The 17,122-nt window shown below is 44.4% G+C and overlaps 1 protein-coding gene across 11 annotated transcripts in view; it reads left to right on the top strand.

Annotated features, from left to right (window-relative positions):
- Nucleotides 1-17,122, top strand: part of LOC110490810 (ATP-binding cassette sub-family C member 9) — an 80,755-nt gene that overhangs the window by 28,600 nt on the left and 35,033 nt on the right. For all 11 annotated transcript variants that reach the window (XM_036956931.1, XM_036956936.1, XM_036956930.1 and 8 more), the window contains 7 exons: nucleotides 3,797-3,931; nucleotides 4,206-4,368; nucleotides 4,923-4,963; nucleotides 5,096-5,238; nucleotides 5,424-5,532; nucleotides 6,687-6,794; nucleotides 14,153-14,225. In XM_036956931.1, the coding sequence (XP_036812826.1) occupies nucleotides 3,797-3,931; nucleotides 4,206-4,368; nucleotides 4,923-4,963; nucleotides 5,096-5,238; nucleotides 5,424-5,532; nucleotides 6,687-6,794; nucleotides 14,153-14,225 (772 nt within the window). The remainder of the gene's footprint in view (nucleotides 1-3,796; nucleotides 3,932-4,205; nucleotides 4,369-4,922; nucleotides 4,964-5,095; nucleotides 5,239-5,423; nucleotides 5,533-6,686; nucleotides 6,795-14,152; nucleotides 14,226-17,122) is intronic.

Raw genomic sequence — 17,122 nt, forward strand, 5'->3', positions numbered from 1 at the left:
CAGCTTATGTCGAAATGTACTTTTCGTAGCAGGTTAGGAGAATTTACGCAGTAGGTTAGGATAATTAACGTAGCAGGTTAGGAGAATTTACGCAGTAGGTTAGGATAATTAACATAGCAGGTTAGGAGAATTTACGCAGTAGGTTAGGATAATTAACGTAGCAGGTTAGGAGAATTTACGCAGTAGGTTAGGATAATTAACGTAGCAGGTTAGGAGAATTTACGCAGTAGGTTAGGATAATTAACGTAGCAGGTTAGGAGAATTTACGCAGTAGGTTAGGATAATTAACGTAGCAGGTTAGGAGAATTTACGCAGTAGGTTAGGATAATTAACGTAGCAGGTTAGGAGAATTTACGCAGTAGGTTAGAATAATTAACGTAGCAGGTTAGGAGAATTTACGCAGTAGGTTAGGATAATTAACGTAGCAGGTTAGGAGAATTTACGCAGTAGGTTAGGATAATTAACGTAGCAGGTTAGGAGAATTTACGCAGTAGGTTAGGATAATTAACGTAGCAGGTTAGGAGAATTTACGCAGTAGGTTAGGATAATTAACGTAGCAGGTTAGGAGAATTAGGTTACGGTTAGGAAAAGGGTTAGTGTTAGCTAAAATGCAACAACAACAAAAAACGTTTGAGGTCAATTCGACGTAAGTGCAGGTGGGGCCATGCTGGTAAGATACAATCTATCTGGACATAGTCTCTATGTATGATCCGGCCAACAACCTGATCTTAAATTAACAAGTATGTCTTTTTTAAGCAATTATCTGCCAGTACCAATATGACTGTAATATTATGCATCAATAATATATCCCTAATAACTCCATAATATATCCCACAAAGCTCCCTAATTTATTCCTAATAACTCCCTAATATATCACTAATATATCCCTAATACATCCCTCATAACTCCCTAATAACTCCCTAATAACTCCCTAATATATCCCTTATAACTCTAATAACTCCCTAATATATCCCTAATATATCACTAATAACTCCCTAATATATCCCTCATAACTCCATAATATATCCCTAAATATCCCTAATAACTCCCTAATATATCCCTAATAACTCCCTAATATATCATTAATATATCCCTAATATATCCCTCATAACTCCCTAAAAGCTCCATAATATATCCCTAATAACTCCCTAACATATCACTAATATATCCCTAATATATCCCTAATAACTCCCTAATATATCCCTCATAACTCCATAATATATCCCTAATATATCCCTAATAACTCCCTAATATATCCCTAATAACTCCCTAATATATCCCTCATAACTCCCTCATAACTCCATAATATATCCCTAATATATCCCTAATATATCCCTTATAACTCTAATATATCCCTAATATATCACTAATATATCCCTAATATATCCCTAATATATCACTAATATATCCCTAATATATCCCTAATATATCCCTAATATATCCCTTATAACTCTAATATATCCCTAATATATCCCTAATATATCCCTAATATATCCCTAATATATCCCTAATATATCCCTAATATATCCCTAATATATTCCTTATAACTCTAATATATCCCTAATATATCACTAATATATCCCTAATATATCCCTAATATATCACTAATATTTCCCTAATATATCCCTTATAACTCTAATATATCCCTAATATTTCCCTAATATATCCCTAATATATCACTAATATATCACTAATATATCCCTAAAATATCCCTAATATATCACTAATATATCCCTAATATATCCCTTATAACTCTAATATATCCCTCATAACTCCATAATATATCCCTAATATATCCCTAATAACTCCCTAATATATCCCTAATATATCACTAATATATCCCTAAAATATCCCTAATATATCACTAATATATCCCTAATATATCCCTTATAACTCTAATATATCCCTAATATATCCCTAATATATCACTAATATATCCCTAATATATCACTAATATATCCCTAATATACAGTGCCTTGCGAAAGTATTCGGCCCCCTTGAACTTTGCGACCTTTTGCCAAATTTCAGGCTTCAAACATAAAGATATAAAACTGTATTTTTTTGTGAAGAATCAACAACAAGTGGGACACAATCATGAAGTAGAACGACACTTATTGGATATTTCAAACTTTTTTAACAAATCAAAAACGGAAAAATTGGGCGTGCAAAATTATTCAGCCCCTTTACTTTCAGTGCAGCAAACTCTCTCCAGAAGTTCAGTGAGGATCTCTGAATGATCCAATGTTGACCTAAATTACTAATGATGATAAATACAATCCACCTGTGTGTAATCAAGTCTCCGTATAAATGCACCTGCACTGTGATAGTCTCAGAGGTCCGTTAAAAGCGCAGAGAGCATCATGAAGAACAAGGAACACACCAGGCAGGTCCGAGATACTGTTGTGAAGAAGTTTAAAGCCGGATTTGGATACAAAAAGATTTCCCAAGCTTTAAACATCCCAAGGAGCACTGTGCAAGCGATAATATTGAAATGGAAGGAGTATCAGACCACTGAAAATCTACCAAGACCTGGCCGTCCCTCTAAACTTTCAGCTCATACAAGGAGAAGACTGATCAGAGATGCAGCCAAGAGGCCCATGATCACTCTGGATGAACTGCAGATATCTACAGCTGAGGTGGGAGACTCTGTCCATAGGACAACAATCAGTGGTATATTGCACAAATCTGGCCTTTATGGAAGAGTGGCAAGAAGAAAGCCATTTCTTAAAGATATCCATAGAAAGTGTTGTTTAAAGTTTGCCACAAGCCACCTGGGAGACACACCAAACATGTGGAAGAAGGTGCTCTGGTCAGATGAAACCAAAATTGAACTTTTTGGCAACAATGCAAAACGTTATGTTTGGCGTAAAAGCAACACAGCTCATCACCCTGAACACACCATCCCCACTGTCAAATATGGTGGTGGCAGCATCATGTTTTGGGCCTGCTTTTCTTCAGCAGGGACAGGGAAGATGGTTAAAATTGATGGGAAGATGGATGGAACCAAATACAGGACCATTCTGGAAGAAAACCTGATGGAGTCTGCAAAAGACCTGAGACTGGGACGGAGATTTGTCTTCCAACAAGACAATGATCCAAAACATAAAGCAAAATCTACAATGGAATGGTTCAAAAATAAACATAGCCAGGTGTTAGAATGGCCAAGTCAAAGTCCAGACCTGAATCCAATCGAGAATCTGTGGAAAGAACTGAAAACTGCTGTTCACAAATGCTCTCCATCCAACCTCACTGAGCTCGAGCTGTTTTGCAAGGAGGAATGGAAAAAAAATTCAGTCTCTCGATGTGCAAAACTGATAGAGACATACCCCAAGCGACTTACAGCTGTAATCGCAGCAAAAGGTGGCGCTACAAAGTATTAACTTAAGGGGGCTGAATAATTTTGCACGCCCAATTTTTCAGTTTTTGATTTGTTAAAAAAGTTTGAAATATCCAATAAATGTCGTTCCACTTCATGATTGTGTCCCCCTTGTTGTTGATTCTTGACAAAAAAATACAGTTTTATATCTTTATGTTTGAAGCCTGAAATGTGGCAAAAGGTTGCAAAGTTCAAGGGGGCCGAATACTTTCGCAAGGCACTGTATCCCTTATAACTCTAATAATCCCTCATAACTCCATAATATATCCCTAATAACTCCCTAATATATCCCGAATAACTCCCTAATATATCTCTAATAACTCCCCAATATATCCCTCATAACTCCATAATATATCCCTAATATATCTCTAATAACTCCCCAATATATCCCTCATATCTTTGTGTTGTGTTCCTCCTCAGATTGTGATGGGCGTGATCTTGCTGTACTACCTGCTGGGGACCAGTGCTCTGATTGGAGCTTCGGTCATCGTGCTGCTGGCTCCAGTCCAATACCTGATCGCTACCAAGCTGGCTGACACCCAGAAGAGCACCCTGGTGAGTCACCCTCTGTTCACGTTGAGACACTCAGGTTGTACACTGCCTGCACCAATCCCTTAGACCGTAGTTTCACTGTCTCTTTAGAGATGAACCTGCAAGCTTTACCATCAATAAATAGCCTAGATTTGAGTGATTTCAGTTATTTTCTGTTGTGATGAGGGAAACAGTATATGATAAGGAAACAATAACCTTTAAAAACAGTTGAAGTGAGAATATATTTATATTATTTTGTAGTTTAAATCTTCAGTAAGGCATCGCCCTCTTCTGACAGGACCAGTCTACGGAACGTCTGAAGAAAACCACAGAGATTCTGAAGGGGATCAAGCTGCTGAAGCTGTACGCCTGGGAGAACATCTTCTGTGACAGTGTAGAAGATACCAGGGGCAAAGAGCTCACCAGCCTCCGCACCTTCGCCCTCTACACCTCCATGTCTAGTGAGACACACACACACCTACGCCCTCTACACCTCCATGTCTAGTGAGACACACACACACCTTCGCCCTCTACACCTCCATGTCTAGTGAGACATACACACACCTCGGCCCTCTACGCCTCCATGTCTAGTGAGACACACACACACCTTCGCCCTCTACACCTCCATGTCTAGTGAGACACACACACCTTCGCCCTCTACACCTCCATGTCTAGTGAAACACACACACCTACGCCCCCTCTACACTTTCATGTCTAGTGAGACACACACACACCTTGGCCCTCTACGCCTCCATGTCTAGTGAGACACACACACCTTGGCCCTCTACACCTCCAATAAGACACATCACCTCTGTTACTTTATAATAGCTATCACATCCTTTATTTTGAGCTGTGAAATCCCCCCATTTTGTCCAGTAAGACACTCACACTGCTTATATTCTGTCCTGATTTATATTTGGAGCTCAGTTTGACTTAAGAGCTTTGAAGTTTGAACATGTCTTTGTTCTCTAAAGGCTCTCTGTTGCTACATAATATTACCTCTTTTCCTCCCCAGTTTTCATGAATGCTGCTATCCCCATCGCTGCTGTGCTTGTGGTAAGAGGGTTTCTCATCATCCCTGTATCCTGCAGGCCATTTTTCGGGCCAATTGTAGCTAGTGTTTTGCCAGCTCTGAAATCTGGTAACAAAACCAAACTGAGTATCTGTGTGTCTTTGTGTCTCTGTCAGACGTTTGTCAGCCACGCCCTGATCAACAAGTCCAAACCCAGCTCCTCAGAGGCCTTCGCTGCTCTGGCCCTCTTCCACATCCTGGTTACCCCACTGTTCCTGCTCTCCACCGTGGTCCGCTTCGCAGTCAAGGCCATGGTCAGGTGAGAGGCCTACTGAGGACGCCCAGGGATACTGAATACTGGATAGTTACCAGTTAGACAATCTGCTGGAATCTTATTTGTATCATAGAAGGGTTATTTATGTGTGTGTGTGTGTGTGTGTGTGGGTGTGTGTGGGTGTGGGTGTGGGTTTGTGTGTGTCCTATCATATCGTGTCCTATCCACAGCGTCCAGAAGCTGGGTGAGTTCCTGCAGAGCGATGAGATTGGCGATGACAGCTGGAGGAACGGAGACATGTCTGTGTCCCTAGAGGCCTGTAAGAAACACCCTGGGACGGTTAGTACACACACACACACACACGCACGCACGCACGCACGCACGCACACACACACACACACACACGCACGCACGCACGCACACACACACACACACCACCATCCCTATTACCAAACACTGCCCCTATTACAGGCCTGAGTCGTGTTTAGTAGGGAACACTGAAGCAAAATGTAAACTAAATGGTGTGTTTCGAGGTAGTCTTTTAGCGTTTCAGTCTGTTTATTCACTTTGGTCCCTAATGAACATGACCCAATTACTTATCTGTCCCTCTGCCAGAGCAGCTAATGCTGGACATTCAGCCAGCACAGCACAGAGCCTAATCCAGGAGCTATTCATTTACAGCCAGCATGGAATACAACAACTACTGTGATACTACAGGGCTTCCACAGCTCCCAACACGGCTAATGGACTCGTCAGGATGATGTGATGGTTATGATGCTTTTCAACTGACCAAGTTTCAGAGCCAACGTGTTTCTACTTTCAAACTGTTGGTGGAACTGCAGAGAAAGTGTCTGTTTGACCAGAGCAGATCTGGTCTCTGTAGAAGGAGGAACTGTAACTACACACCGTGTCAATCTAGCAGCAGTGTTTCATGGGGAATCTCAACCAGGAGTCGTTAAGTTGCTGGTTGCTGCCAGTCTCGTCATGTCTTCAGCTGTTCTCAGGACTTTGACAGGTTTATTTCTGTGTTGGACTCCTCAGAAGGAGTGGAGGGAGACGGAGACCGAGTGGTGGAGGGGTTAGTGTGAGATGGAGGAGCCATTTGTTTAGGGCTGAAGGAGGGATGGAGGGAGGGATGTCTTGGGGATGAGGGGTAGGGGATAAGAAGCTCCCTCTGGGGACAGTCTCAGTCAGGGTCTGAGAGGGGGTCCTCCCTGGAGGTTACAGCGGATGAGGGGCCAAGTTTATCACTGAATGCAATCTCTCTCTTTCTGTTTTCTCACCCTCCCTTCATCTCCCTCTCCCCATTTCTGTCTTTCATTCTATCCCTCCCTCCCTCTCTCTCTCCCCCCTCTCCCTCCCTTCCTCTCCCCTCTCCCTCTCTCCCTCCCTCCCTTTCTCTCCCTCCCTCTCCCTGCCCATCCCCCTCCCTCCCTCTCTCTCCCTCTCCCCTCTCCCTCCCCACCCCCCCCCCCCTACCTCTCTCTCTCCAGACCAAGGCTATAAACAGGAAGCAGCCCCTGCTCTACCAGATGGACAACTATGAGCAGCCAGCACGCAGACCACTGCGACCTAACGAGACTGAGGACGTGGCTGTCAAGGTCAGGGTTCAAAGTTCAACACCTCAACAAGCTCATTGGCCCTTCTTCTCAGGACCTGTGACACACACAGCACCGCACACACTGGCTGACTGCATGCACGGACACAGGAACAGACACGTAGGCTATCAACTCACAGACAAGCTGTAGCTCACGTACATGTGCAGCCATGTCACACACGTAGACACGTAGACACGCAGAGGCTTCTGAGCTGGAGTCTGACAGTTGAGTCACACGTAGACACGTAGACACGTAGAGGCTTCTGAGCTGGAGTCTGACAGTTGAGTCACACGTAGACACGTAGAAACGCAGAGGCTTCTGAGCTGGAGTCTGACAGTTGAGTCACACGTAGACACGTAGACACGCAGAGGCTTCTGAGCTAGAGTCTGACAGTTGAGTCACACGTAGACACGTAGACACGCAGGGGCTTCTGAGCTGGAGTCTGACATTTGAGTCACACGTAGACACGTAGACACGTAGAGGCTTCTGAGCTGGAGTCTGACAGTTGAGTCACACGTAGACACGCAGGGGCTTCTGAGCTGGAGTCTGACAGTTGAGTCAAACGTAGACATGTAGACACGTAGACACGTAGAGGCTTCTGAGCTGGAGTCTGACAGTTGAGTCAAACGTAGACACGTAGACACGTAGACACGCAGGGGCTTCTGAGCTGGAGTCTGACAGTTGAGTCACACGTAGACACGTAGACACGCAGAGGCTTCTGAGCTGGAGTCTGACAGTTGAGTCACACGTAGACACGTAGACACGTAGAAGCTTCTGAGCTGGAGTCTGACAGTTGAGTCACACGTAGACACGTAGAGGCTTCTGAGCTGGAGTCCGACAGTTGAGTCACACGTAGACACGTAGACACGCAGGGGCTTCTGAGCTGGAGTCTGACAGTTGAGTCACACATAGACACGTAGACACGCAGGGGCTTCTGAGCTGGAGTCTGACAGTTGAGTCACACGTAGACACGTAGACACGCAGAGGCTTCTGAGCTGGAGTCTGACAGTTGAGTCAAACGTAGACACGTAGAGGCTTCTGAGCTGGAGTCTGACAGTTGAGTCACACGTAGACACGTAGACACGTAGACACGCAGAGGCTTCTGAGCTGGAGTCTGACAGTTGAGTCACACGTAGACACGCAGGGGCTTCTGAGATGGAGTCTGACAGTTGAGTCACACGTAGACACGTAGACACGTAGAGGCTTCTGAGCTGGAGTCTGACAGTTGAGTCACACGTAGACACGTAGACACGCAGAGGCTTCTGAGCTGGAGTCTGACAGTTGAGTCACACGTAGACACGTAGACACGTAGACACGCAGAGGCTTCTGAGCTGGAGTCTGACAGTTGAGTCACACGTAGACACGCAGGGGCTTCTGAGCTGGAGTCTGACAGTTGAGTCACACGTAGACACGTAGACACGTAGACACGCAGAGGCTTCTGAGCTGGAGTCTGACAGTTGAGTCACACGTAGACACGTAGACACGCAGGGGCTTCTGAGCTGGAGTCTGACAGTTGAGTCACACGTAGACACGTAGACACGTAGACACGCAGAGGCTTCTGAGCTGGAGTCCGACAGTTGAGTCACACATAGACACGTAGACACGCAGGGGCTTCTGAGCTGGAGTCTGACAGTTGAGTCACACGTAGACACGCAGGGGCTTCTGAGCTGGAGTCTGACAGTTGAGTCACACGTAGACACGTAGACACGCAGGGGCTTCTGAGCTGGAGTCTGACAGTTGAGTCACACGTAGACACGCAGGGGCTTCTGAGCTGGAGTCTGACAGTTGAGTCACACGTAGACACGTAGACACGCAGGGGCTTCTGAGCTGGAGTCTGACAGTTGAGTCACACGTAGACACGTAGACACGCAGGGGCTTCTGAGCTGGAGTCTGACAGTTGAGTCACACGTAGACACGTAGACACGTAGACACGCAGAGGCTTCTGAGCTGGAGTCCGACAGTTGAGTCACACGTAGACACGTAGACACGCAGGGGCTTCTGAGCTGGAGTCTGACAGTTGAGTCACACGTAGACACGTAGACACGCAGAGGCTTCTGAGCTGGAGTCCGACAGTTGAGTCACACGTAGACACGTAGACACGCAGGGGCTTCTGAGCTGGAGTCTGACAGTTGAGTCACACGTAGACACGTAGACACGCAGAGGCTTCTGAGCTGGAGTCCGACAGTTGAGTCACACGTAGACACGTAGACACGCAGGGGCTTCTGAGCTGGAGTCTGACAGTTGAGTCACACGTAGACACGTAGACACGCAGAGGCTTCTGAGCTGGAGTCCGACAGTTGAGTCACACGTAGACACGTAGACACGTAGACACGCAGAGGCTTCTGAGCTGGAGTCTGACAGTTGAGTCACACGTAGACACGCAGGGGCTTCTGAGCTGGAGTCTGACAGTTGAGTCACACATAGACACGTAGACACGCAGGGGCTTCTGAGCTGGAGTCTGACAGTTGAGTCACACGTAGACACGTAGACACGCAGAGGCTTCTGAGCTGGAGTCCGACAGTTGAGTCACACGTAGACACTTAGACACGCAGGGGCTTCTGAGCTGGAGTCTGACAGTTGAGTCACACGTAGACACGTAGACACGCAGAGGCTTCTGAGCTGGAGTCTGACAGTTGAGTCACACGTAGACACGTAGACACGTAGAGGCTTCTGAGCTGGAGTCTGACAGTTGAGTCACACGTAGACACGTAGACTCGCAGAGGCTTCTGAGCTGGAGTCTGACAGTTGAGTCACACGTAGACACGTAGACACGTAGACACGCAGAGGCTTCTGAGCTGGAGTCTGACAGTTGAGTCACACATAGACACGTAGACACGTAGAGGCTTCTGAGCTGGAGTCCGACAGTTGAGTCACACGTAGACACGCAGACACGCAGACACGTAGAGGCTTCTGAGCTGGAGTCTGACAGTTGAGTCACACGTAGACACGCAGAGGCTTCTGAGCTGGAGTCTGACAGTTGAGTCACACGTAGACACGTAGACACGCAGGGGCTTCTGAGCTGGAGTCCGACAGTTGAGTCACACGTAGACACGCAGAGGCTTCTGAGCTGGAGTCTGACAGTTGAGTCACACATAGACACGTAGACACGCAGAGGCTTCTGAGCTGGAGTCTGACAGTTGAGTCACACGTAGACACGTAGACACGCAGGGGCTTCTGAGCTGGAGTCTGACAGTTGAGTCACACGTAGACACGTAGACACGCAGAGGCTTCTGAGCTGGAGTCTGACAGTTGAGTCACACGTAGACACGTAGACACGCAGAGGCTTCTGAGCTGGAGTCTGACAGTTGAGTCACACGTAGACACGTAGACACGCAGGGGCTTCTGAGCTGGAGTCTGACAGTTGAGTCACACGTAGACACGTAGACACGCAGAGGCTTCTGAGCTGGAGTCTGACAGTTGAGTCACACGTAGACACGTAGACACGTAGACACGCAGAGGCTTCTGAGCTGGAGTCTGACAGTTGAGTCACACGTAGACACGTAGACACGCAGAGGCTTCTGAGCTGGAGTCTGACAGTTGAGTCACACGTAGACACGTAGACACGTAGACACGCAGAGGCTTCTGAGCTGGAGTCCGACAGTTGAGTCACACGTAGACACGTAGACACGCAGGGGCTTCTGAGCTGGAGTCTGACAGTTGAGTCACACGTAGACACGTAGACACGCAGAGGCTTCTGAGCTGGAGTCCGACAGTTGAGTCACACGTAGACACGTAGACACGCAGGGGCTTCTGAGCTGGAGTCTGACAGTTGAGTCACACGTAGACACGTAGACACGCAGAGGCTTCTGAGCTGGAGTCCGACAGTTGAGTCACACGTAGACACGTAGACACGTAGACACGCAGAGGCTTCTGAGCTGGAGTCTGACAGTTGAGTCACACGTAGACACGCAGGGGCTTCTGAGCTGGAGTCTGACAGTTGAGTCACACATAGACACGTAGACACGCAGGGGCTTCTGAGCTGGAGTCTGACAGTTGAGTCACACGTAGACACGTAGACACGCAGAGGCTTCTGAGCTGGAGTCCGACAGTTGAGTCACACGTAGACACGTAGACACGCAGGGGCTTCTGAGCTGGAGTCTGACAGTTGAGTCACACGTAGACACGTAGACACGCAGAGGCTTCTGAGCTGGAGTCTGACAGTTGAGTCACACGTAGACACGTAGACACGCAGGGGCTTCTGAGCTGGAGTCTGACAGTTGAGTCACACGTAGACACGTAGACACGTAGAGGCTTCTGAGCTGGAGTCTGACAGTTGAGTCACACGTAGACACGTAGACACGCAGAGGCTTCTGAGCTGGAGTCTGACAGTTGAGTCACACGTAGACACGTAGACACGCAGGGGCTTCTGAGCTGGAGTCTGACAGTTGAGTCACACGTAGACACGCAGAGGCTTCTGAGCTGGAGTCTGACAGTTGAGTCACACGTAGACACGTAGACACGCAGAGGCTTCTGAGCTGGAGTCCGACAGTTGTCCTCAAACCTTTAAACTGGCCTTTTTGTCACATCCACCCAGGTCATTCACTCTAGTAACACGTGACACCACGGATGTTACCACTGTCTATCTCTCACCACGGATGTTACCACTGTCTATCTCTCACCACGGATGTTACCACTGTCTATCTCTCACCATGGATGTTACCACTGTCTATCTCTCACCATGGATGTTACCACTGTCTATCTCTCACAGCAGATGTTACCACTGTCTATCTCTCACCAAGGATGTTACCACTGTCTATCTCTCACCACGGATGTTACCACTGTCTATCTCTCACCATGGATGTTACCACTGTCTGTCTCTCACAGCAGATGTTACCACTGTCTATCTCTCACCACGGATGTTACCACTGTCTATCTCTCACCACGGATGTTACCACTGTCTATCTCTCACCACGGATGTTACCACTGTCTATCTCTCACCACGGATGTTACCACTGTCTATCTCTCACCATGGATGTTACCACTGTCTATCTCTCACCACGGATGTTACCACTGTCTATCTCTCACCATGGATGTTACCACTGTCTATCTCTCACAGCAGATGTTACCACTGTCTATCTCTCACCACGGATGTTACCACTGTCTATCTCTCACAGCAGATGTTACCACTGTCTATCTCTCACCACGGATGTTACCACTGTCTATCTCTCACAGCAGATGCTACCACTGTCTATCTCTCACAGCAGATGTTTCATCTCTTGGCCTGTCCATTGTGTGAAACACACCCTGAGGAGAAGTCAACATTTACCGACAGTTTAAACTCTCAGGACCCACATAATGAGTCAGAGGCAGGGGATTCTCATGAGAACAGAGAACCCTGTGCCCCGTGTCATTAACTGACATGTTCTCAGCCCCTGTTCTGGTCTCTTTGGGGTCCACATCCTGTTGCTATCCCTGTGGACCCACAGCATTATTGTAGGCAGTCTGTTAATGAACTTGGGGGCAGCAGGAGGGTCGAATGGATGGGCTGCTGCTGTGTGTGAACCAGACAAATCTTCTTTCTCTGTCTCCTCTCTCATCTCACCCGCTTTCTCTCTCTGCCTCTCTCTACCTTCCTCACTGTCTCCCATCACCCCTTCTCTCTGCCTTTCTCTACCTTCCTCACTGTCTCCCATCACCCCTTCTCTCTGCCTCTCTCTACCCTCCTCTCTGTCTCCCATTACCCCTTCTCTCTACCTCTCTCTACCTCCTCTCTGTCTCCCATCACCCCTTCTCTCTACCTCTCTCTACCCTCCTCTGTCTCCCATCACCCCTTCTCTCTACCTCTCTCTACCCTCCTCTCTGTCTCCCATCACCCCTTCTCTCTACCTCTCTCTACCCTCCTCTCTGTCTCCCATCACCCCTTCTCTCTACCTCTCTCTACCCTCCTCTCTGTCACCCATCACCCCTTCTCTCTGACTCTGTCTTCCTCTCTGTCTCCCATCACCCCTTCACTCTACCTCTCTCTACCCTCCTCTCTGTCTCCCATCACCCCTTCTCTCTACCTCTCTCTACCCTCCTCTCTCTCCCATCACCCCTTCTCTCTACCTCTCTCTACCTCCTCTCTGTCTCCCATCCCCCCTTCTCTCTACCTCTCTCTACCCTCCTCTCTGTCTCCCATCACCCCTTCTCTCTACCTCTCTCTACCCTCCTCTCTGTCTCCCATCACCCCTTCTCTCTACCCTCCTCTCTGTCTCCCATCACCCCTTCTTTCTGTCTTCTGCTCTGTCTCATCAACCATTCTCTCTCCCTATTTATTCCTCCCTCTCTCTTCTCTTCCATCTTATCCCCCCATCTCTGCCTCCCAGCGTACCCGTATCTTCCTCCACTCTCTCTCTACCTCTCTCTACCCGTATCTTCCTCCACTCCCTCTCTACCTCTCTCTACCCCTATCTTCCTCCACTCTCTCTCTACCTCTCTCTACCCGTATCTTCCTCCACTCTCTCTCTACCTCTCTCTACCCGTATCTTCCTCCACTCCCTCTCTACCTCTCTCTACACGTATCTTCCTCCACTCCCTCTCTACCTCTCTCTACCCGTATCTTCCTCCACTCCCTCTCTACCTCTCTCTACCCGTATCTTCCTCCACTCCCTCTCTACCTCTCTCTACCCGTATCTTCCTCCACTCTCTCTCTACCTCTCTCTACCCGTATCTTCCTCCACTCCCTCTCTACCTCTCTCTACCCGTATCTTCCTCCACTCCCTCTCTACCTCTCTCTACCCGTATCTTCCTCCACTCCCTCTCTACCTCTCTCTACCCGTATCTTCCTCCACTCCCTCTCTACCTCTCTCTACCCCTATCTTCCTCCACTCCCTCTCTACCTCTCTCTACCCCTATCCCAGCCTCCCTTTCAAGACTCCCCATCCCCTCTGGTCCTCACCCCCGTAACATCCGATCTGTCTATTTACAAACTTAATTTACCAAGTCTCTTTTCTCAGCGGTAATAAGACGTCTGTCTTTCATTTTCAACTTGTATTTATTAGTTCTGCGTCACTGAATCTCAGATCTTGTGTGGTTTTGCTGTAGGGGATGGAAGGGAGGGGGATTACTGGCTATAATAAACAGTGGAATCGGACAAGACATAAAACACAACATAACTATGTAAACATGCTATTATATTTGCCTTAAAGACCTAAATGGTTCATTATTTCTATGTACACATACGTATCTAAACCACCAGCTGCAGACTATAACATGTAGGCTCCATGTCATGTAGGCTCCATGTCATGTCCGCTCCATGTCATGTAGGCTCCATGTCATGTAGGCTCCATGTCATGTAGGCTCCATGTCATGTAGGCTCCATGTCATGTAGGCTCCATGTCTAATGCTTTTCTGTCAGCCTGATCCCACTGTATCCTGTTCAGGTGAACGGTGGATTCTTCACATGGGGAAGCAACTTGTCAACGTTGTCCGACATCAACATCTGCATTCCAACAGGTAACCCGATCCTGCTGGGAACACTATGGCAACGCCAGGCTGCGTCCTGTTTAGGAGGTCGTCGACAGTCAGTGTAGTATATCTAACACCAGCTGTGTGTGTGTTTGTGTGTGTGTGTGACAGTGTAGTATATCTCCCTGCTATGACCTCATGGCCCGTGGCCTGTAAGATATGACAGCTAAGACAAACAGGATAGGCTGGTCCTGGTAGTCCACTATTTGCTGCAGCTGAGGGAGTAGATGTGTTATGTAGGATATGTGGAACAGTGGAGGCTGGTGGGAGGAGCTATAGGAGGACAGGCTCATTATAATGGCTGGAATGTAATAAATGGAACGGTATCAAACGTATGGAAACTACATGATTGACTCCGTTCAATTAATTCTCCATTCTAGCCATTATAATGAGCCCATCCTCCTATAACTCCTCCCACCAGCCTCCACTGATGTGGAAACATGACTGATCTAAATTGAGAGTGTAAAGATATCCCAATATCCTGTCCTACTTGTAAGATTTAACCAGGGCTGTAACAGACATTATCATACATTGACATACAACAATCTGTTGTCTCTAATGCTTTATATAGTGTCTTCATACCTTCATAGTGTCTTCTTATCTTTATATAGTGTCTTCTTATCTTTATATAGTGTCTTCATATCTTTATATAGTGTCTTCTTATCTTTATATAGTGTCTTCTTATCTTTATATAGTGTCTTCTTATCTTTATATAGTGTCTTCATACCTTTATATAGTGTCTTCTTATCTTTATATAGTGTCTTCTTATCTTTATATAGTGTCTTCTTATCTTTATATAGTGTCTTCTTATCTTTATATAGTGTCTTCTTATCTTTATATAGTGTCTTCATACCTTTATATAGTGTCTTCTTGTCTTTATATAGTGTCTTCATACCTTTATATAGTGTCTTCTTATCTTTATATAGTGTCTTCATACCTTTATATAGTGTCTTCATACCTTTATATAGTGTCTTCTTATCTTTATATAGTGTCTTCTTATCTTTATATAGTGTCTTCATACCTTTATATAGTGTCTTCTTATCTTTATATAGTGTCTTCATACCTTTATATAGTGTCTTCTTATCTTTATATAGTGTCTTCATACCTTTATATAGTGTCTTCATACCTTTATATAGTGTCTTCTTATCTTTCTATAGTGTGTTCTTATCTTTATATAGTGTCTTCATACCTTTATATAGTGTCTTCTTATCTTTATATAGTGTCTTCATACCTTTATATAGTGTCTTCTTATCTTTATATAGTGTCTTCATACCTTTATATAGTGTCTTCTTATCTTTATATAGTGTCTTCTTATCTTTATATAGTGTCTTCTTATCTTCATATAGTGTCTTCTTATCTTTATATAGTGTCTTCTTATCTTTATATAGTGTCTTCATACCTTTATATAGTGTCTTCTTGTCTTTATATAGTGTCTTCATACCTTTATATAGTGTCTTCTTATCTTTATATAGTGTCTTCTTATCTTTATATAGTGTCTTCTTATCTTTATATAGTGTCTTCTTATCTTTATATAGTGCCTTCTTATCTTTATATAGTGTCTTCATACCTTTATATAGTGTCTTCTTATCTTTATATAGTGTCTTCTTATCTTTATATAGTGTCTTCATACCTTTATATAGTGTCTTCTTATCTTTATATAGTGTCTTCTTATCTTTATATAGTGTCTTCTTATCTTTATATAGTGTCTTCATACCTTTATATAGTGTCTTCTTATCTTTATATAGTGTCTTCTTATCTTTATATAGTGTCTTCATACCTTTATATAGTGTCGTCTTATCTTTATATAGTGTCTTCTTATCTTTATATAGTGTCTTCATACCTTTATATAGTGTCTTCTTATCTTTATATAGTGTCTTCTTATCTTTATATAGTGTCTTCTTATCTTTATATAGTGTCTTCTTATCTTTATATAGTGTCTTCTTATCTTTATATAGTGTCTTCATACCTTTATATAGTGTCTTCTTATCTTTATATAGTGTCTTCATACCTTTATATAGTGTCTTCTTATCTTTATATAGTGTCTTCATACCTTTATATAGTGTCTTCTTATCTTTATATAGTGTCTTCTTATCTTTATATAGTGTCTTCATACCTTTATATAGTGTCTTCTTATCTTTATATAGTGTCTTCTTATCTTTATATAGTGTCTTCATACCTTTATATAGTGTCTTCTTATCTTTATATAGTGTCTTCTTATCTTTATATAGTGTCTTCATACCTTTATATAGTGTCTTCTTATCTTTATATAGTGTCTTCATATCTTTATATAGTGTCTTCTTATCTTTATATAGTGTCTTCTTATCTTTATATAGTGTCTTCTTATCTTTATATAGTGTCTTCTTATCTTTATATAGTGTCTTCTTATCTTTATATAGTGTCTTCATACCTTTATATAGTGTCTTCTTATCTTTATATAGTGTCTTCTTATCTTTATATAGTGTCTTCTTATCTTTATATAGTGTCTTCATACCTTTATATAGTGTCTTCTTATCTTTATATAGTGTCTTCTTATCTTTATATAGTGTCTTCTTATCTTTTTATATAGTGTCTTCATACCTTTATATAGTGTCTTCTTATCTTTATATAGTGTCTTCTTATCTTTATATAGTGTCTTCTTATCTTTATATAGTGTCTTCTTATCTTTATATAGTGTCTTCTTATCTTTATATAGTGTCTTCATACCTTTATATAGTGTCTTCTTATCTTTATATAGTGTCTTCTTATCTTTATATAGTGTCTTCTTATATTTATATAGTGTCTTCTTATCTTTATATAGTGTCTTCTTGTCTTTATATAGTGTCTTCTTATCTTTATATAGTGTCTTCTTATCTTTATATAGTGTCTTCTTATCTTTATATAGTGTC

The sequence above is a fragment of the Oncorhynchus mykiss genome, chromosome 21, assembly GCF_013265735.2.
Source record: "Oncorhynchus mykiss isolate Arlee chromosome 21, USDA_OmykA_1.1, whole genome shotgun sequence".
Lineage (NCBI taxonomy): Eukaryota > Metazoa > Chordata > Actinopteri > Salmoniformes > Salmonidae > Oncorhynchus > Oncorhynchus mykiss.